Source organism: Camellia sinensis, chromosome 8 (genome assembly GCF_055761805.1).
Source record: "Camellia sinensis isolate YWXY chromosome 8, ASM5576180v1, whole genome shotgun sequence".
NCBI classification, from domain to species: Eukaryota; Viridiplantae; Streptophyta; class Magnoliopsida; order Ericales; family Theaceae; genus Camellia; species Camellia sinensis.
Genome location: NC_138968.1, coordinates 120,241,039 through 120,262,158, shown reverse-complemented (window position 1 = coordinate 120,262,158; position 21,120 = coordinate 120,241,039). Strand labels below are relative to the sequence as shown.

Genomic DNA, 21,120 nt, shown 5'->3' with positions numbered 1-21,120 from the left:
TTAAAAATGTGTAGGACTAATTGGTGCAAGTGTTTTCTTTGAGGATTAGATGGGTCTTGAACTTTATATATGAGAGTTATTAGTAAGTTTCCCAAAATTTTAATAGAACTCAATATAATTATATTAAACTTATAAGTCTTCTTGTATTTTTTTCAAATATCTGGAGAAGTCAGTAAAATTCACCCTAATAAAAGAGAGAAAAAAAATGAAGAACTGGCTACCTATATTACATAAAAAAATTAAACATTCAAATAAACAGGTAACATAGAGGTTAGTTGTGATAGGAGATTTGTTCACACACGTGCACCTGGTGTATTGTTTACATGTGTGAACAAATTAAAATAAATTGCGTAATTTATAAATACAACTCTGGAGATTTGCTTAAAATATAAATTATTCTCTATGATTTTAAAAATTATATCATGTCCCTTAAAATTTCTAATTTCATATCAAATAACCCTATTCACCAACAGTTTTTTCATAATGTTAAAATTTTATTTTAATTAATAATTCAAATAATTTTATTATTATATAGGAGAATAGTTAAAAATATATATATTTTTTCAATTACTTCCATTAAATAAAAAATTCTAACAAGAGGATATTTGTAATTTTTCAAACTATAAGAGGTAATTTATATTTTAAAAAAAATTCTGGGACTTATTTGTAGTTTATCCAAAAAATAATAATAAAGAAAAGAGTGGGTTTTCTTGTAATTAATCATTAATTTGAAGTATAATCCTCTATCCAACGACTAGAAACCGCTAGGAGCGTAACATAATAATTGTTAAGAAAAAAAAGGAGGGAAATCTCTGTAGCTGTCTGTAGTTTATACTCCCCTCGCGCCGGCGAGGCGATACTATACTCACGACCCAGCAAAAGTCACTCACTCTCTCTGCTCTAGATTGGTTGAATCTTCATCAAGAAGATACAGTCCTTTTCAGTTAGTTGAAGTGCTCACTCTCTCTCTCTTTCTCTCTCTAAACATTATTGTCTTGAGAAGTAAGCATTATCTCTTCCTTCTCTTCATTTTTTGTTCCCTATAAACCAAATCCTGAATTTCAATCCATAATAACCCTCCTCTGCACTCTCCAAATCAACCCTTCTTTCCACTACCTTAAAAATCATTCTCTGTTTTTCCCAATCCAGAAATCCAATACTTTCCCGGAAAATCAAGCTTATTTTCTCATCGATTTGTTCAGTTGTCTTGTCCTCTCTGTTTCTTGCCAAATCTCGAATTTCAATCCAAACCCTCTCTACTCTCAAAATCAACCCTTCTTTCCAATATCCAATATCCTTAAAAATCATTCCATTTTCCCACAAATCCCCACTCTTCCAACCCACAAATCCAACATTTTCCCGGAAAATCAAGCTCGTTTTCTCAGCCCTCTGTTCAGTAGTCTTGTCCTCTGTTTCTTGCCAAATCTTGAATTTCAATCCAAACCCTCTCCACTCTCAAAATCAACCCTTCTATCCAATATCCAATATCCTTAAAATCACTCCATTTTCCCACAAATCCCCACTCTCCCAACCCACAAATCCAACATCTTCCCGGAAAATCAAGCTCATTTTCTCACCCCTTTGTTCAGTAGTCTTGTCCTCTATTTCTTGCCAAATCTGGAATTTCAATCCAAACCCTCTCCACTCTCAAAATCAACCCGTCTTTCCAACATCCAATATCGTTAAAATCATTCCATTTCCCCACAAATTCCCACTCTCCCAATCAACAAATTCAGCATTTTCCCTGAAAATCACGCTCATTTCCCCATATTTTCTCACTCATTTTCCCTCTGTTTCTTGATCTCTACGACAATGGGCAACTGTTTCGGAACACCCAAGAAATCAACGGCCGAGATAGCACCGTCGGAACTCCTGAAAAGCAGACCGGTGGTCCGATTGTACGGATCACCAACAAGCATACTGACCTCCTACATCCGAACCGCGCTCCTCTACAAGCCAGTCTCTCTCCAATTCGTCCCCACCGAAACGCATCGCATGGACTCCGAAACGCCGGTACTCCAGTGCGGATCCGAGACCGTCTCGGGATCTCGCGAGACGCTGATCCAGTACATCGAGTCGAAGTTTCCGAACCCACCTTTGATGAGGAAGTGCGGGGGGTGGGAGTGTGAAACGACGCCGTTGGTAGTGATGGTGGCGGTGTTGCAGCACAGGAGCATGAGGTGGCACATGGAGAGGATGGTGAGGTGGGGGGAAGATCTGGCGACACGTGGGGGGAAGACGAGGGGGGATCCAGTGATGGGCAGTCCACGGATGGAGGTGAGGAAGTTCAGCAGAAGCTACTCGCAGTTGCTGGAGGTTCTGCTCGAGCACGCTCAGATGGAGGAGAAAGTCGTCTTTCCCATCTTGGAGAGGGCTGATCGAGGTAATTGTAACTTATTGGTTTTGCTTCGCGTACCACTGTATCATAATTTTTGTAGCTTTTGTGGAAAAATTATCCTAAATATATATATATATATATGTGTAAATTACACTTAGCCCCTTTATATTTAGTCATTTTCTCACTTCGACCCTTATTTTTTTCCCTTTCATTTTGATCTTTCATATTTTAAATTTTTTCTAATTTATTTTGAAAACTAACTTATGTTTAAAATTAGACAAAAAATAATATATTGATAGCCACTTTATATATAATTCACACTTTTTACAAAAACCCAAATTATATCACGTGGTTGCTAATGTGATATTTTTTTTAATCTAATTTTGAAACAAAAATTAGTTTTAAAAGTAAATTGAAAAAAGTTGAAATATGAAAGGTGAAAGTGGGGGGGGGGGGGGGGGGAATTCAAGGACAAAATGCCAAAAATAAAAGGAGACAAAGTGTAATTTATTCAAAAAGAAACCTTGTTTTGATAATAATTAAAATCTTAAGGTCTCGTTTGGCAACTACATGTTTTAAGTAAAAAGTCAAAAAGTTACTATAAATTATCACATCACTCTCTATTTTTCTGCACATCTTTTTATAAAAGATGAAAAAATTATTAAAATAGCTAGTTACTTATGAATTTCTAAATTGATCTCAATTTACATTATTCACCCATGTCTATGCTGATATAAAGGTACTAATAAAAAAGATAATTTTTTCAATTAATAACTTGAAAATGCATAAATTTTTGAATTTAATTACAAATACATTATTATTCTTTTTTATTTTTATTAGGCAAAGCTCTGTTTGGTTTTGATTTCCAGAATTCACTTTTCTGGAAATTCTATTTTTTGTTTTCTTTATATTTTTTTTTGTTTTCATTGATTTTTAAGCAATTTTTAAAATTTTTAGCCACACCTAACATAAATATACTTAAAAAGTATAATATTTGTGAAATAAATCTTTAAAAAATTCACTAAATATCAAAAATGCAAAATAAATACAAAAATTCAGTGCATTTTTCATATTTTCGTGTATTTATTAATTTTTTTAAAATATTTTTTCACAATATTTATTTTTTAGATGCATCTAAAAAGTAAAAAAAATTGCTTAAAATTTTAAAAATATTCACAAAAAACAAAAAAACACGAAAAAGAAAACTCAATTTTCAGAAAATTAAACTTAGAAAATTGAAACCAAACAAACTGCAAAACCCTTTACACTTTTATCAACTACCTAAATTACCCTTCTTCTAAACTGTTACATTTCTCTCCTTTCATCTCCTAAGAGGGGTAATTTTGTTATTTGCAAAAGTTACGTAATAAAATCAAAATATAAGGTGCATTAAATGAAAAAGGATTGGTAATAGGATTCCCACCCTTTTTAAATTGTTGTGTTACATATGATCTAATGATGGGGAATACAAAATCTCTTATGTTTTACAATTAATCAAATTCTGAATTAACTCATTTATAAATTTGAAGTATTCAAATTAAAGAATGATTGGTTGCTTAAATGAAATTATCTTATTTTAAATTAATTACAAATTCATATACAGTTCATACGAAAATGGTGTCATCTCAAACTTTGTCTAGCAACTATACACATTATGAATCGTTCATTTGTAGATTCCGTAAATTCACATTTGAAACGAAATGACAAATTTATTTTTGATAAAGAACACTAAAAGAAAAAAGAAGAATGCGACCATTGACTTTTTTCAACAAACCCCACTCTTTCTTTGGTAGTGTAGTTGGTTCTTTGAGTGAAGCTGCAAAAAAAAAAGAAGAGGTGCTTGCTTTATGAAACTTCAATCTTCTTCCTTTGTAAAGTAAGCTCCTTTTTTTTTTTTTTTTTTTGTGAATGTCTCCTCATTAAAGACGAATGAATCTTCAGCTACAAGCTCTGAAAGTGCAACATCTAGAGAAGGCAAAAGAGACTTGTGCAAGAGCTTGGGCTATAGTTTATTTCATTTTTACAGTCAAATAGATCTAATTATCTACCTATGTATTTATTAGCATCATAGGATTATATTATTATTTACATTGTTCACTCCGATATGAAGTTGGTCTGCATGATCAAGGCTTATGAATTTATCTTTCTTCACAAATAATATTTTGACTGTGGATGCTTTGCATTGCCAAGTGGTTGAACTTTACAAATTAATTAATGATGGAATTTGTTTTTGGAGGGAATATGAGAAGAACATGTAATTGAAGCTATCGAAACCTGAAAAACATATTTAATAGAAGTTGTTTTGTTCCGTTGCTGTGTAATTGCTTTGCATGATTGCAAATGGAGTATGATGAAGTTCAAGAGAAATTGTATGCTTTTGGAAAAGTGCTATTGTGGAAACGATTTAGCTGAAATAGTAGGATCTGACAAAAGAATATTTTGCTATTTTTTACTTATGTACATTACCTTCTTCATAATTTTTTTTTGGGTTGAAAACCCTAGTCTTACACTGAGATATTTTTGAATGAGTGGTTGTTTGAAATCATCAATTAATGCTTGAAGAGAATTTCTGATTAGAACACGAAATGTTTTTACCCAATTTTTGTGGTTATTATTATGTCCGTAATCATGCTTTTCCAATAGAAACATTGATGATGTATTATTGTTTTTTTTAAATAGAGGGATGCATGTGTGGTACGATAGTGATCCTTCATTTCCATGAGATGCAGGATTATCCAAAGCCGCAAATGAGGAACATGCAAGGGATCTGCCTATCATGAATGGCATCAAAGAAGACATTAAATCCATTGGGGTGTTGGATTCAGGCAGCCGTGATTATCACGAAGCGCTATGCAACCTTTCTACTCGGCTCAAAACATTACAGGTTGGTTCAGTTCTGCTTTATTCAAATTAGATCATGTGGAATGCAAAAAATTTGTGATCCAACAATGATCTGTATAATAATATCATGCATGTTACAGTTGAAAGAGCCCTTTGATTTCCTTTTAAGCTACTGCTTGTGTAGCGCAAATTAAGGGCTGGTTTGGGAAATTGATTTTTAGTAGCTTTTTCTTCTTTTTTTCACTTTTTAAAAATCAAGTTGTTACTAGAAAGGTGATGTGTTCCCAAATGCTAAAAAAGTAAGTATTTTTATTTTTTCACCTTTCAATACAAAATTTAAAAATTTCACTAAATCCAAAAAAAAAAAAAAAAATGATAAATAGGATTTTTTATTTAAAGTTTTTTTAGCACCTGCCAAAAAGGGATGAATTTTGCTAAAAACAGTTGTGTTTTTTTCCTCAATTGTCAGCTAAATAAACTGTAACCAAAATAGCCAAGAAGTTTTATTTTTTTTCCAGTGTTTCCAAAACAGAATCTAAGACTAACACATGTATGAATATTGGCAGGACCATTGCAAAGAACACTTTGAGGAGGAAGAAAGAGAACTACTGCCATTGATGGAGGCGACAGAATTGAGTAGAGAGCAGCAAGAGAAGGTGCTGGAGCAGTGTTTGGATGTAATGCAGGGGACTCACTCGCACTTGTTTCACTTTTTCATCGAAGCCCTCCTACCTCAGGATGCGATGCACTACTTGGACTTGGTAATCAAAAGTAGCAACAAAGAACGCGTGGCCTCGATGCTCCGCATGATTATTGAGTAAGATCCTTCCATTGGATCCTACATCTAGACAAATCATTGCGTATATATATTTTTAAATCAATCTGTCAGTATTATTCTTTTATCTTTGCTTCAATCTGAATCCTGTATGTTTTTTTTTTTGCGGTCTCTCTTATCAGTTAGTTATGCCATATGAAATGAGATGGCATCCCATATTATTCTTTTATCTTTGCTTCAATCTGAATCCTGTATGTTTTTTTTTTTGCGGTCTCTCTTATCAGTTAGTTATGCCATATGAAATGAGATGGCATCCCATATTATTCTTTTATCTTTGCTTCAATCTGAATCCTGTATGTTTTTTTTTTTGCGGTCTCTCTTATCAGTTAGTTATGCCATATGAAATGAGATGGCATCCCATATTATTCTTTTATCTTTGCTTCAATCTGAATCCTGTATATTTTTTTTTTGGGTGTGTGTGTGTGTGTTTTTTTGCATTTTTTCGAAACTTTAAAATTTAAATAATTCTTGATGTAGAACTTGGTTTTCGATAAAATTGATATTTTTGGGATCCTCCTGTTGAAATCCATCAAACTAATCCTACGATGAATATGAAATTTTGGAGAAGAAAATTTGATCACATTTTACTATGTTAATGTTATTAAGATAGTGAAATTTCATTGATTTGGGACATTGAAAATTTAGATTCGGAGCTAAAATTACAAATTGATGCTCAATTTCTAAAATTTGATATCTAATTTCGACTCAAGGGCCAAATTTTTTCAAATTTAGTACAAATTCAATTCAATTATTAAAATTTCTACAAAATTGAGATTGCTTTGCTCTATTTTGATTTTTTTAAAAAAAAGTAATTTCGCTGATTTAGGATTTTAAAAGGGTGAATCACACTAATAGTCCCTATAGTTTGGGGCTTGTGTCACTTTGGTCCCTGACTTTTCAATTGTGATACATTTGACCCTGAATTTTGAATCTTGTTCCAAATAAGGACAATTAAAAATATTTTTACTTAATTTCAAGGGCAAAATCATCAATTTGATAAAATATAACCTAATTAGATAAAAATAAATGTCAAAAAAATATTTTAAAATTTTTAAAAATGATTTATACTCACAAAAGATAAAATTATGTAAAATTGATAAATCTTTTAAACATTTATTTATTTTACCAAATTAATTTTTATTATATGTTTGGATGATGATTATGTAATGGGTGGTTGTTAGAATTTTAATGTTTAGTGGATATATTTAATATATGAAATGTTTTTAGTTTTGAATTTTTTGATTTAATGGATTGATTTAATAATGATATCAAAGCTGTTGCCATATTTGACTTTTGAAAAAATAGAAACTAATTTAATGAAAATAAAACAACCACCCGATCATCATTTAAACACATAATAAAAATTAATTTGGTAAAATAAATAAATAAATATATTAATTTTACATAATTTTATCTTTATTGCGTAAAAATAATTTTTAAAAATTCAAAAATATTTTTTTGACATTTATTTTTATCAAATTAGTTTATATTTTATCAAATTGACAATTTTGCCTTTGAAATTAAGCAATGGTATCTTCAATTGTCCTTATTTGGAATAAGATTCAAAATTCAGGGTCAAATATGTCACAATTGAAAAGTCAGAGACCAAAGTGACACAAGTCTCAAACTATAGAGACCGTTAGTGTAATTTGCCCATTTTAAAAAGAGGTAAAATTGTAGATTTATTTTCGTTTTGCTATTAGGAAGAAGCTTCCATGGTTCATGCCACTATCAACTAGGAAGCAACGACACTCTATCTCAATGCGACAATACTTATGACTCTATCTCAATGTAGGGGTGTAAATTGGGCTCGGCCTGATCTATGTCAAGCGGTTTGAGTTGCTGTCAAAATTCGGATCGGGCCGATCTAGAAAATTAGGCCCAAGCCTACGCCCACAGGGTATTCGGGCCTTGGGCGAGCCAGGCCTTGTAGCTTTGCTTTTCGTTGCTCCTTGGACGGGTTTAGTCTCCTCGAATACGATAGCCCTATAGTTCGGACTCCCGTGGTTCTGAATCTGGTTTTACAAGTGCAATGTGAAATAGAAAGAACACAAATGAGTCCAAATCTGACAAGTTTTTAGAGAAATCCATTTTAATCATTAAAGATGCCAGAAATGGACTGCATTTCCATATTTCGGAGTCGCCACCTAAATATTTTTGAAAAATTTAGGAAACCCGTGACTCGTGCCAAAGGCCACTTGTTCGTCATATCCAAAGTGTCTCAGCTCGGGAATTTAGGTATGAGAGGAGAAGGTTATGAATTGAGCACCCCACTCATCCGATCAAAGATCGGCTTCTACTAATCATGATGTGATTCTTATGTACAGTAAATGCTCTTATTCCGATTATTATTCTATTTTGACTATGTGATAAACATAAGTATAGACTAATTCACCCATTTTGGAACGTTTTGATTTCATGTTTGTTTTGAAAGGAGTTGTGAATATGAGCTACTTGAAAAAATTAGCTCATATGTACATCAATCAAAATCATTCAAACTTAAGTGAAAAAGCCTTCATCCACCGGCATTCAAGAGGTATATCAACTAAGCACTTAGCCTCATGGTAAACATGTTTGATATGGCAACACCAACATACATGCAATATGCTAAAGTAAAAATGCTCATCTAGTACTCAACCAAGGCAAGCAAAAATGAATGAAATCAATAGAAAAATGCATGCTCTATTATACAAGTAACTAATGCTACACATACAAAATACATCTACGAGGTACGGTCTATTAACATGGCACATGGCTAAACTCAAAGCATGTGATTAGTGCATGTATTCGAGTAAGTAAGAAATGACAATATGGTTAGAAGGATGAACTGAACCCGATGCATGCAAAAATAGGTATTTACACATAGTAATGATATGGAATCAAAATATGGATGCAACCATCGTAAGCAAGTAAATAAGAGGGAGAAAGAAATGAGGGTTGGAAGACACACACAATATTTAAAAGTGTTACAAATTGGCCCTCGCACAAGAGGATCCGAATGAAAGTCCTAATTAACTAATTATGATAACGCCAAATTAATTAACTAAATTAACTAGCTATTACAAATTCAAGGGAATTTAACTAATTAATTACAACACACTAATTAATCTAAGAGCTATAAGCTAATTAATTCGAATAGGAGTCGAAAAACCACGCGTGCAACCAAGGGCATCTTTTCGGAAACTCCTCTTTTTTACTACCAGATTTTGTTCTGTTTGCAGTCAGAAGATAATTATGTTTTTGCCCCAGCTTCTGCTCTGTTCTGTCATGAAAATGACACTATTTGTCCAAAATAGGGTAGTTGGCCAGCCTTGAAAAGTGGTCGCCCGGATGGTAAGGTGGCCGGCCGACCACTGTTTTGAAGTCTTGTTTTGCTGCAACAGAATGGAAGCAGGGCAAAAACAGAGTGTTTCTGGGGAATGCTTATCCTCTCTACTTCTCCCTATCATGAAACTGATCAACGGAGGAGTAGAAGCGGTCCACAAATCATCAATTATCGCAAAGTTGTTGCGTGATAATCTACGAACCAATGGGACAAAAAAGATCAATGAAAAAGGCCAACAAGTTACCTCAAGGAAAGGGGTGGACATTGCTTCTTGAACTATTGAACGTTACTAAAGAATACACAATGAGTCAAGACGCAATAGGTTTAATTAACGTCCGATTGAACCCAACTTGATTTTATTACATCTTTCACCATTTTTAGTTTCATTTTATTAGTCATTTTTATTACTTTTCCATTCTTTATTCATTTTTTTCCAAAAGTGATAGTTACGTTTACTAATGAAGAGAAGTGTCAAACAAAGAAAATCAAGAAATAAAGGAAGTTGCAGAGATGATTATTACATATGTGAGTACATGTATGAAAACTATGGAACAAAAAGCTATCAACTCAAATAGATTGGTGTCTAAGGCTTAAACCACAAAATCTATGAGGACTTACAACAATACAAGCATGATATTCAAAGCAGAAACTAACTAAACAATTAAAACAGCCCCAAAATAGCACGAAACAGTACTAAAATTAATTTAAAAAAAAAGCTAAAAAAGTAAGCAAAATAGAAGAGAATTAAAGCTAGTAAGAAAGCCTAAGGAGGGTGTAACCCCTCCACTTTTTGGACCTTAAAACCACTTATTTGAGCCTCTGAAAACTCTAAAAATCAGTAGCTAAAAGTAGAGAAATAAGTGGGAAATACAAGGATAAAAGCTTATGGAATAAGTTTCAAGAAAAGGGTGGTTAACCCCTCCACCTTTGGTAGCTTTAAATCACAAATTTTAGCCCATCAAAAATAGTCTAAAACAGAGTATAAACACCAAGAAAAGAAAAGGAAAGAGTAGGCAAAAGGTGGCAAGAGTTACACATTTGAAGAAAAGACCACTCTTTTGTTCACAAACTGCAAGATGCTCAGTTTCAAGGGTTGAAATTTTAGTACAATGATCTCAACAAGGAGCCTCAAAATATTAGTTTAGGAATCGTATGTATAGTATATGTATATTGTAATATAGAAATGGGGAGTGTTTAGTAAGCTTTGGGCTCTTGGAGAATTTTTATAACCTAAAACCATGAGGGATGGTCAAATATATATATAAAAAAAAGTGTCTCTGTCGAAAATATTTGTATTAAGCTAACTGGTGTAGTGCATGCACATGGGGGAACAGCTGGCAACAAAATATCTGTTAGCTGAGAAGCCTGGCTTACCAGCCATGTAAAGGAATGGTCGGCCACTGATTTTTAGCTAGCTGGCCACCTATTGGCCAGCAGGCCTTCGAGTGGTCAGGCCAAAAAAAATTGAGTTTTGGTTCGAAGGAGGTACAAGATTCTAGGCTCTGAAACTCAAAATTAAAGCTTCTTGCTGAGGAAATCGAACGTTTGTATAGCGTATTATGTCATCATCGAGTGATCAACCTGAGGCGCCCAAGTCTTATGGGCAGTAAAAAATGGGGTGTCTATAAGCCTAAACATTTTTTTTTTCTATTTTTTCTACTAAAGTTTTATTTATTTTCACTAAAAATGACATTGGGCCATGGACGGGCTGGGTTGGCCGGGCCTCAGGCCGGACTTTGAGTGGGCCTTGAGCGGACCGGAACCACGGGTTTGGCCGGCTTTCAAAATGACTGCCCATGCTTAGGGTCTCGAGCTGGGCTCAGACTTGAGCCTAAAAGGGCCTAAGCGGGCTTGGGAGGGCTTCGGGCCGCTCACGGGCCGCGGACTATTTTTACACTCCTATCTTAATGTGACAATACTTATGTCATGACTGTGTTTGAATTATAAATTTGATGATACGTTTATGGAGAGTTATTTTTATAATTTTTTTCCCCCTCAAATTTATGATCTAAATATAATCCAAAGGAGCCAATTACATGTTGCAACAACTTCAAAGACGTATGTCATGTTGGTTTTAGGGGCGAGCTAATAGGCTAAAATAGCCACAAAAGACAAAATAGGTTAAAAAGTTAATAAAACAAAATGTCACATCTAAATTATAATTATTTAATTTTTTCTCTTACAAAAATCAAAAAAGCCAAAAAGCCTAACTCAAATGAGACTTTTTAGCCTAGGCTAATACCCAAAAAGCCAAAAAGCCAAAAAGTCAACCCACTTCCCAAACGAAACCATAGAGCAAGGAATTATATTACTATTTGTAGTGACTTTTTAACTATTTTATGTTTGGGAACGTTCTAAAATAATTAAAAAGTCACTATAAAAAAAGTTAACTTTCATTTTTTTTTCACGCCTTTTCATAAACAAAAATGCTAGAGATCCCAAAAATTTTACCAAAAGTTCTACCAAATGTCTCACATAGGTGTGGGACCCACATGGGACCCACATTGTGTAAGTCCCATACCCATGTGAGACATTTGGTAAAACGTTTGGTAGAATTTTTGGGGTCTCTAGCATTACTCTTTCAGAAAAAATTAAAAGAGTGATTCTACTTATACCACTACTTCACCTCTTTACACCTTTCATCTCATTACATTATTAAAAAAAATGTGATTCTCATTACACCTATTATATTACCAAAACTAACCATAAAATAATACTCTTCAAAACCCTTTCATCTCTTTACACCAATAGTTTTTTGGAGGGAAAATAAGGGAGCAGAGAAAGACGTAGCAAGGAGAAAGAGAAAGACGCAGGGAAGATAGTAAGTGGCGCCCATAGTGAAGTGCCTGTTTGGTCACACAGTGCTAAACAATTTACACTCCTCTGATGTTATGTTGCCAGAAAAAAATAGATTTCTTTAGTGTTTTGTTGCTATACATTTACAGAGCCACTTTCTTCCCAACAATAATTTTTAAATTTGTGCCAGATCTGTTTGGTAATACAATGCCAATGAATTTGAAATAATCTAGTGTGATGTTACTAGACAAACTTTTTTTTCCCAGCAATATGTTGCCGTTCGATTGGGTGATAATAAGAAATTAATTCGGGGCCATTTGTGAAGTGCTTGTTCGGTGATACATTACTATACAAATTAAATTACTCTAGTATCATGTTGCCAAACTATAATAGATTTGTCTAGCCACCTGTCGCTGTACGTTGAAAGATTTATTTTTTCTTTTGAACATCCATAAAAAAATCCATAAATCAAATACGCATACATAAAATTATACATAAAAACTATAAAAATATTTATACAAACATCAAGTGTACGAACATCCATAAAAGCATTTGTAAAATTTGTTATTGTTTGCATCCATCAATCAAACATGTTTTCACAATTCATCTATATCGATAGTTTCGGTAGTTACTACATCAAGGCTGACAAGCGTACGGAATTGATGAATATGGGTAGTATATGCTTTCTCTCATCCACTAGCACACGGGTGATGAAAACGGATCCAATTATTTGTTATTAGAGGTACTGGATGACCCAGCTGTAGATAAACCTATAACAAGACATCAATAAGTAGAATTATAAAATAAGACATGGTAATAATCTCAGTAGACTCGGTAGTTTATACCTGCACGAAATGGTTTTCATTTACAAATCCCTATGCATATATGTCTTTGATCAAGTGTTGTAATAGGGACTGATCTAAGTGGTAGAAACATCAAGCACTGTTATATGGATAAATGATAAAGAACGACTCGGTAGTATGATGCTATCAAATGGCCTATGTCGGGTATAATTATCAAACGATTAAATCCAGGGCCAGGTTTGAAGTAGGATAAGATAGAAATAAGGTCATCAATCCTTTTCCTGTGAATCAAATAGTTGCACGTAGTGCATTACATTCGAATGTAGTTCAAGTGTAAGTTTTGATTTTCTGCCATTACCTCCCGCATCTGATATCTTTATAATAATGACAAATCCAGTATAAGCCCATTTAATTAATGCTTGACAACAACTAAAAATCTAAAGATAATAAATATATTTATACGTCAAATTATTAATAAAACTAAATACAAATTAAAAATGAGAAAAAACTTAACAAATCTCGTTTGTAATGAATTCATGGCTGAAGTCCACTAATAATGCAATACTTGCATTGTTACAATGAGTAGAAGTATAATCATTCCAAGTAAAAAAATAAAAAATGAAACTGGAAATACACGGTAATGAGTAATCGAACAAATTAAAAAAATTCGTTCTTAGGTTACTGGAAATGTATTTTTATTGGGCAGTTGGTTACCAGACATATATTTTTTGTTTGGCAATATGATGTTGGACTATTTTATTTTGTTTGATTTCGAAATACCGAATAAAAGTTGAAGAACAGACCAGAAAACGAAACAAAAACCTACCAACTAAATAAAAAAAACTCACAATTTTCACTTTTTTGATGGTTCTTCACCACTGTTTCTTCATCTATTGCTTTCTTTTATGATCAAAACACTATGATTATTACTTTTTGAAAAGAGATGGGTAAGAGAGAAGAGAAATTGGGGAAGAAAGAAAAGGAGTAGGGATTGAAAACTAAGGGATGTAAGGAGATAATAAAATATATTTAATTTTAGTATTTTGTCCTTAAAGGTAATTTCATACATAGGTCAAAAAAATTAAAAAAAAAAAACCCCACCTCATATGAAGGGTGTAAAGATGTAATATAGTAGCATAAGTAGAATCACTCAAATTAAAATCCAATTAAAATAATTAGTTGTCAAAAACAACCCTTACATTATCAAAAATTGCTTTCATATTTCAAATTATTACAGTCAATAAAATTATGAAAAGGCAGCAGGTTGTCTCTAATCCACAAAGAATTGTGTTGTTTGAGTCCATGGAATTCATCACAAGTCGCAACTCGATAATCTGAACTATTCATTTTATAAAACACAATGTGTAGATCATCCATAAAAAAAAAAAAGATAGATATGATAATCATAGTCATATTAGTTTGGGGATTTTTTTTTAAGGTCCCTGATATTAAGATTTTATAGTATAAATGACACTCAATATTTTTATAATGTCTAAGGTCCCTCAACATTGATATAGAGAAATTTCAAAATTTCTCTAGACACATCACAGAGAAATTTCAAAATTTCTTTGGACTTCCCAAACCCAGAAATTCTCAGACAAACATTTCCAGAGATTCTCTCACCCAGAGAATTTCTCTGGACTCCACAACCCAGATAAAATTTCCAGACAAATATTTCCAGAGAAATTTGTGTTTTGAAATTTTTTAGTTTAAAATTTCTTTGATTTGCTATGTATATATATATATATATATATATTTGCAGAGAGATGAGGAAGACAAGGAAGTTGATCTCAGATCTAACCAACGTGAGTCTCCACTCTCCTTCACCTTCACTTCAAGGGTAAAACTTCTAAAGAGAGTGAGAGAAAGAGAAGCATATTATTCTGTGCATTTTCTCAAAGGACTTCTTGAATTCAAATCCACCAACACCTCCATTGCTATAAAAAAAACCTTCGAATCTCTCGGTTCAATTATAATATCATCAACTTGGAATCTCTTGGTTCAATTACAATATCATCAACTTCGTGATTCACATCAATACTCAATCCATCGAAATCAGTATCGATTGACGATGCTTGAATTGAAAAGCTCAATTTCAAACCAAAATTCAAATTCTTAACAGAACTCTTCAAAGTTTAGAAACTCTTCAAGCTTTTAATCAGCAGCAGCAGTCGAGCTTCGATCTCGATTCATAGAAGGCGGCAACAGTGGTGGACGGTGGTTCTGGTGGTTCCAGTGGCGGCAGCGGTGGTGGTTGGATGGACTGTGTGATGAAGCGACTGAGACTCCTTGGTGATGTTGGCGCAGTGTTGATGCGAGCCTGCGATGGAAAGGAGTACAAATTCCATGCTTTCAGTCAAATTTCTCTGTGATAAATGAGTGTGGGAGTTGAGGGACCTTAGACATCATAAAATAATATTGTGAATCTCTTCCATTACTAAAAATGAGAGAGGGACCTTAGACTAATTTTCTCTAATAGTTTATGACATTTATTTGTAAAATAATGAGATAATTATTATTTAAAAACTAGACCATTCATCTTTTGAAAAACAAATATAATAAACTAACGTGATTACGTTTATCAAACCAATTTGATTTTTTTCATAAATTACCTTCACATTGTGATTTAAAAAATGAATGATTCGAATCATTCAGACGGACCCATGATGAACCCCATTGCCTAAACAACACGGTCCAGACAAGCTAATTCGATGAAAAATTAAAATCACAATTCTCAGGACTGGTCTCATTTAGAAATATTATTTTTTAGTCTAAAAATTAAAAAAATTATTAAAAAAATTAAAAAGTAAACAAATTATATAAAAAACATTTTCTCACTACTTTTCATATATTTTTTCATAAAAAATTAAAAAATTATTCAAAATATTAATTTTTTTACATTATGTTTTAGTTAAAAAATAAAAAAAATTAAAATAATCTATTCCTCAAACTGAAATGCAATTAAAGCTAGGATTATTTCCAAGCCAGGTTAACAAAATCCAATAAGCTTTACCTTTCCTCCTTTGTGGCGGGAAGGAGAGAGTGAGAGAGAGATGGAGTTGTGTAGGTGATTGGAGACTCAAAGATAAGACATAAAATGGGATCGGAAGTTCCTCTTCCCAAATGGGCGTCCGATCCTTGCATCATGGGCATCGACGAAGCTGGTCGCGGCCCTGTTTTAGGTTTTTCCCTCTTTTCTATTCATATATACATCATCATGTCTATATATCTATATGTCTGTGTTTTTAGCTCTTATTTGTTCTTCTTTGCTTCAATTGGTTATTGTTTGGTGTTGGGTCTGATCTTAATTTCTTGATAACTAGTTACTTTTTGTTATTTGCTTTCAGGACCCATGGTGTATGGTTGCTTGTACTGTGCACTTTCATACCAAAAGACTCTATCCTCATTGAACTTTGCAGGTTAACACTTCAACTTTCCCCTCCTTGTATTTCCCATTTTCATATTTTGTTTAATTTTTGTATTTTGGAGAATGGGAATGTAATTACTGATTAGCATAATCTGGGTTTCATAGGAAGGCACATATTTTGTAGTGTAAATATAATTATTTATGAATTGTTCAAATGGGTTTGAGTAGAGGCAGCTTCAACCATAAGTATAAAAATGGTATTACCATAATTTGTTGATGTAAACCCTTGCGTAGCATATATATACATATTGTTATCTTCACAGTAGCCGCATTGTACTCTTGTCTTCTTTCAGTGCAGTGGAACTGGGTGTGAGATGTGGACGTAGGCAATATCGCTGAATCAAGCAAATTTGTGTCAGTGTTTTCTTGTTTGTGATTGTTTCTCCTTGCTATTGTTCGTGTGTAGTGGTTTATTCCTCAACAACACTTGTACTGATCCAGTGCTAGCTCTGTTCTATGCTTCTGGAAATAAATTTTATACTGAATGAAAAGTTATACTTTTGCCCTTTATTTTTGTTTTTGATGACTTAAAAATTAAATGGGTTGATGCTTTAGCACCAATTTGATGAAGCAACAATTTTGCTTGTAGGAATCTTGCACTCTTGGACTTTAGTATGAAAGGAGGAATTAGGTCTTAGACTCACTGTATGCTTTCATTTATTTATTCCTCAGTGATAACTAATAGCTCTTTCCCCTCACTGAATATAGTATAAGACACGCTAGCGTTTCTCCCACACAATGGAATTTCTGATCTCTTATTTTATGCAGATTCAAAAACACTGAAAGAAGAAAAGAGGGAGGAATTATTTGAAAATTTGAAGGCTGATGAATCAATTGGATGGGCTGTTGATGTGATTGATCCAAGGGAGCTCTCAGCTAAAATGTTGCAGAAGTTAGTGACCAACTTTTTCTTCATCCCATTTTGTTCCAGTGAAGCAGTTTTCTAACATGATTCCTCCTGTTTGATCTTACACAGGAATAAGATAAACCTTAATGAAATCTCACATAATTCTGCGATGGGCCTTGTCAGTAGGGTCCTGAACATGGGGGTTCTTCTAACTGAGGTAAAATAAAAAAATTCCCTATCTATTTCATAATTTTCCCTTGAGGAAATGTTTGGATATTCAAGTTCAACATAATCACATCCTTAATCCTTAGCACAAACCTAATCAAGGAACAAGATCAAGTTGTTAGATTCTTTAACTTGGAGTTTTAGGGTGATAGATGTCATTTAACCTAGAAATAAGAATGTTGTAAATTTGATAGATTATATTTCTTTGGCTATTGTTTCAAGGTTACATTAAGGAAAGAACCAGAGTTTCTAAATGAAAGAGTCCATAATAGATGAACACTTGATCTAATAGGAAGACTAATGCAGATATAATGTATTCTTAGTGGAAGTTTCCTATGGTTTCTTTCATCTCTTGGTGGTGAAATGTTCTGAATTTATTAAGTTTCTTTGTGTTACACAAAAAGCCTAGTAGCACACGTAAAATGTTATATGGAATATATCCCTCTCAAATTGCCATGCTTCATTGTTCTTCAATCTGAAGGGTTTAAATTGAAAAACAAAATATGTATGTATATATGTAGAAAAAATAATGGGAAAGAAACGATAGTTGTGTAACTAGGCGAAACCCAAAAACATTTGCAAGGAGGAGGTTTTGGCATCAAACAGATGTTTGAACCTTTCTGTGTTCAATTCATCAGTGGGCTGGATCAGGTCATGGGGAATTTATGTTTGGAAGTGTTACAGGTTTATGTGGATACTGTGGGAGATCCAGAGAAGTATAGAATTAGATTGTCTGAACGATTCCCATCTATCAAATTTGTGGTTGCAAAGAAAGCTGATAGTCTTTATCCGGTTGTAAGTGGAGCAAGCATTGTTGCAAAGGTGATAATTCTCATTTTTGTTGCCTTTCACAGTTTATGTCTTCTTAGATGATTTGTAATACATGTTTCAACTTTCAGGTCACAAGAGACCGAGCCTTGAGGGATTGGGTGCTTGATGAAACTGCTGAAAACATGCATAGGAACTTTGGATCCGGTTATCCTGGAGGTAAAAAATGTTTTGACTTCCTTTCATTTATCTTGAGTTTATCAAATTTCAAATGAGTATTTCCTTGTGATCATATGACTCTTATTTATGTTTTTAGATCCTGAAACTAAATCTTGGTTAGAAGATCACCAACATTCTGTATTTGGATTCCCAACATTGGTCCGCTTTAGTTGGGGCACATGTACTCCCTACTTCAAAAACAATGTCGAAGTGCTGTGGTGAGTCCTGGTCTAAATTTGCTTGCATGATTCACTTTCATTGAACTTCTATTCACCTGCTTGACTATTTGTGGGGTTGAAGTACTTTTATTGCCTCTTGTTATGTAATACATCATTACCTAGTGTCATTATGTGGTGATCTATGCTATAATCTAGAGTGTAGATGCAGTAATGGTGCTTAAAGTTGCTGATATTAAGCTGTTACAATGGCGAAGAAAGATATCCCGTTATAGAACAAATGAAGAAGAGTTCATATTGGCTAGAATCACAGCCACAGGGCCGTGCTCTGTTACTTTTTATCTATATGTTGTGTTACTGTTTTCAAATTTTAAAATAATTTCCCTCGATATGACATAAGTGAACGCAAAGTTTGCCATTATTAGAAACCTGGCATATAATGATCTCTCTTTTCATGACACCGGCATGATATCTATCTCCTCTTTGGTGAATCTTTGGATAATTTATTTCTGCTTTGTCCAGTGGCAGCGAGTTTGTGGCAAAGGTTGTTTTGTTTGGGGAATGTTATGTGGGTGACTCCAAAAGAGATTACACAAATGACTTTAATTGATTTTCAAGTATTGGGCAGGTTGAAGAGGGCCAAAGTGCTTTCGCTTTGTGCTATCTTTGCGATTTTTTGGGTCGTTTAGTTGGAGAGAAATGGGTGCGTGTTTGAATAAGTATCTCGGGATGTTGATTTTTTATGGGATAAAGTTCGACATTTAGTATTGTTTTGGGTGTCGGGGAGTCCTTTGTTCAAAGGATTTCCTCTCTTTTTGATTGCAGCAGATTGGTGTTAGTTTGTGATACGTAGTGTTTTTCATCGTTTTGGGTTTTGCCTCTTTTTGTTATTGTTGTCTTCTTTAACTTGTACACTTTTTTAGAGGATGCCTTATTCTCGCTTCTTTTGGCTTTTTTCCTTAATAAAATCTTTGTTTGTTGCTGATCAAGAAAAATAAAATATCTATCTCCTCTCTGTTTAGCTTTTCATTGGCGATCCAGAATTAGCTCAACAGTTCAGGTTTCTTTTAAGAGGATGCATAAATGCATGCAATAGTAATCTGTTGTGTCCACAAGGGTTCATTTGATCCCATTTGTTGCTTTCTGTAGGGAATCTGATAAAACGGATGAAGATGGTTCGTCTGCTAGGAGCGGCAAGCGGCAATTGAAATTAAGCAATGTTGGTTTCACTGGATTGAAGAGGAAAGTTGAAGAAATTGAATCTAGTGGCAAAGGACGCTGCAAATTTTTCCAGGCTCGTAAACTTGAGCAACTCTCTCATTTCTAAGGATAACTTTGGTATATCTTATTAAAATGTAGCACATTATTTTCATTTTCTATTTCACTACCCGTATCTGTCAGATTGTTGATTATAATTTACATTGTTAAAGTTGAACTAGTGAATGAGTAGATATGCCTCTGCAGAAATTGTTCTCAAGTGTGCTTCTATGCGGATGAATATGAAACGTTTAACCTAATTAAGACTGAACTTAAAATTTGTTAGAATATGCATAGCAATGTATTGCAGAAATCAGAATCAACATTATTGTTTATCTTGTTGTCTTGATTCATGAGCACATATTAGAATAGTTTTCAAGAAGACCACTCTGAACAAACTCCTGAAGACCTCAAAATTAGCGTGGGCCATGGGGACTTCTTTCTGGCAGGCCCTTGTCATCCTTCTAAGGTGAATTTCCTAAAACCCAATCCTGTTGCTCAGCTTATCCAGTGCACCATATTTCTACTTGCATGCCTACTAGTACGTAGAATCTAGAGGCTTGTTTGTCATATTGTTTTCATGTTACATGTTGTGTTTTCAGAAACAAAAACAATGGAAGGTTCAAAAAATCCGTTGTTTTCATTTTTGTATGAATATAGATTTTTGAAAAATCGAATACAATTAGTCTTTCGTAAAAAATGTTTTTTCTTTCTTTCTTTCTTTTTGTTTTTTCAAAAAAAAGAAGTTGCCAAACAAGTTTTCTTCGTTTTATGAAAAATGGGAACAAAAAAGGAAAACGAAAGTGGTAGAGTGTTACTTTCATGTAGAGTTTGGATTAGTTCATCCAAGGGTAGCATCAACCCTAATCCGAGGTCACTGGTACCAAGGGTAGGGAATCAAATTAATTATTAACATTATGATGTCCTGTCCATAATCCCTTCTAGTACTTGCTCAGCGGCAGCTGAAGGCCTTGATATTTTGTGGTTGTTTACAATCCTTCAATATGCAATGCATATGTATCCATGACGCTTGTTGTACTTATATATATATATACTAGTAGAGTAACACGTGCGTTGCACGTGGTAAATTTTCTTTTTTTTAGTTATTTGTTTTTGTACTAGTTTTTAGCTTTTTAAGTTTTACATTTTTATAATAATTGCATTGGTTAAATTGCATGAGTGGATATTAAATGTATGATAAGAGAATAGACATTAGCATAAATATTTTACATAGTATCCTATATTTTTATATTAATGTTCAAG

General features: G+C 33.5%; 2 protein-coding genes across 2 annotated transcripts; both read left to right on the top strand.

Annotated features, from left to right (window-relative positions):
• Window positions 1-777: 777 nt before the first annotated feature.
• LOC114322662 (hemerythrin HHE cation-binding domain protein) lies at window positions 778-6,195 on the top strand. The gene is made up of 3 exons (XM_028270023.2): window positions 778-2,383; window positions 5,068-5,222; window positions 5,746-6,195. The coding sequence occupies exons 1-3, from the start codon at window positions 1,813-1,815 to the stop codon at window positions 5,998-6,000; spliced, it is 981 nt and encodes a 326-aa protein (XP_028125824.2). The 5' UTR covers window positions 778-1,812; the 3' UTR covers window positions 6,001-6,195.
• A 9,702-nt stretch (window positions 6,196-15,897) lies between these two features.
• Window positions 15,898-20,077, top strand: LOC114322663 (Polynucleotidyl transferase, ribonuclease H-like superfamily protein). The gene is made up of 8 exons (XM_082883231.1): window positions 15,898-16,120; window positions 16,286-16,357; window positions 17,134-17,257; window positions 17,342-17,429; window positions 18,122-18,259; window positions 18,337-18,424; window positions 18,522-18,642; window positions 19,750-20,077. The coding sequence occupies exons 1-8, from the start codon at window positions 16,036-16,038 to the stop codon at window positions 19,925-19,927; spliced, it is 894 nt and encodes a 297-aa protein (XP_082739357.1). The 5' UTR covers window positions 15,898-16,035; the 3' UTR covers window positions 19,928-20,077.
• Window positions 20,078-21,120: the final 1,043 nt, after the last annotated feature.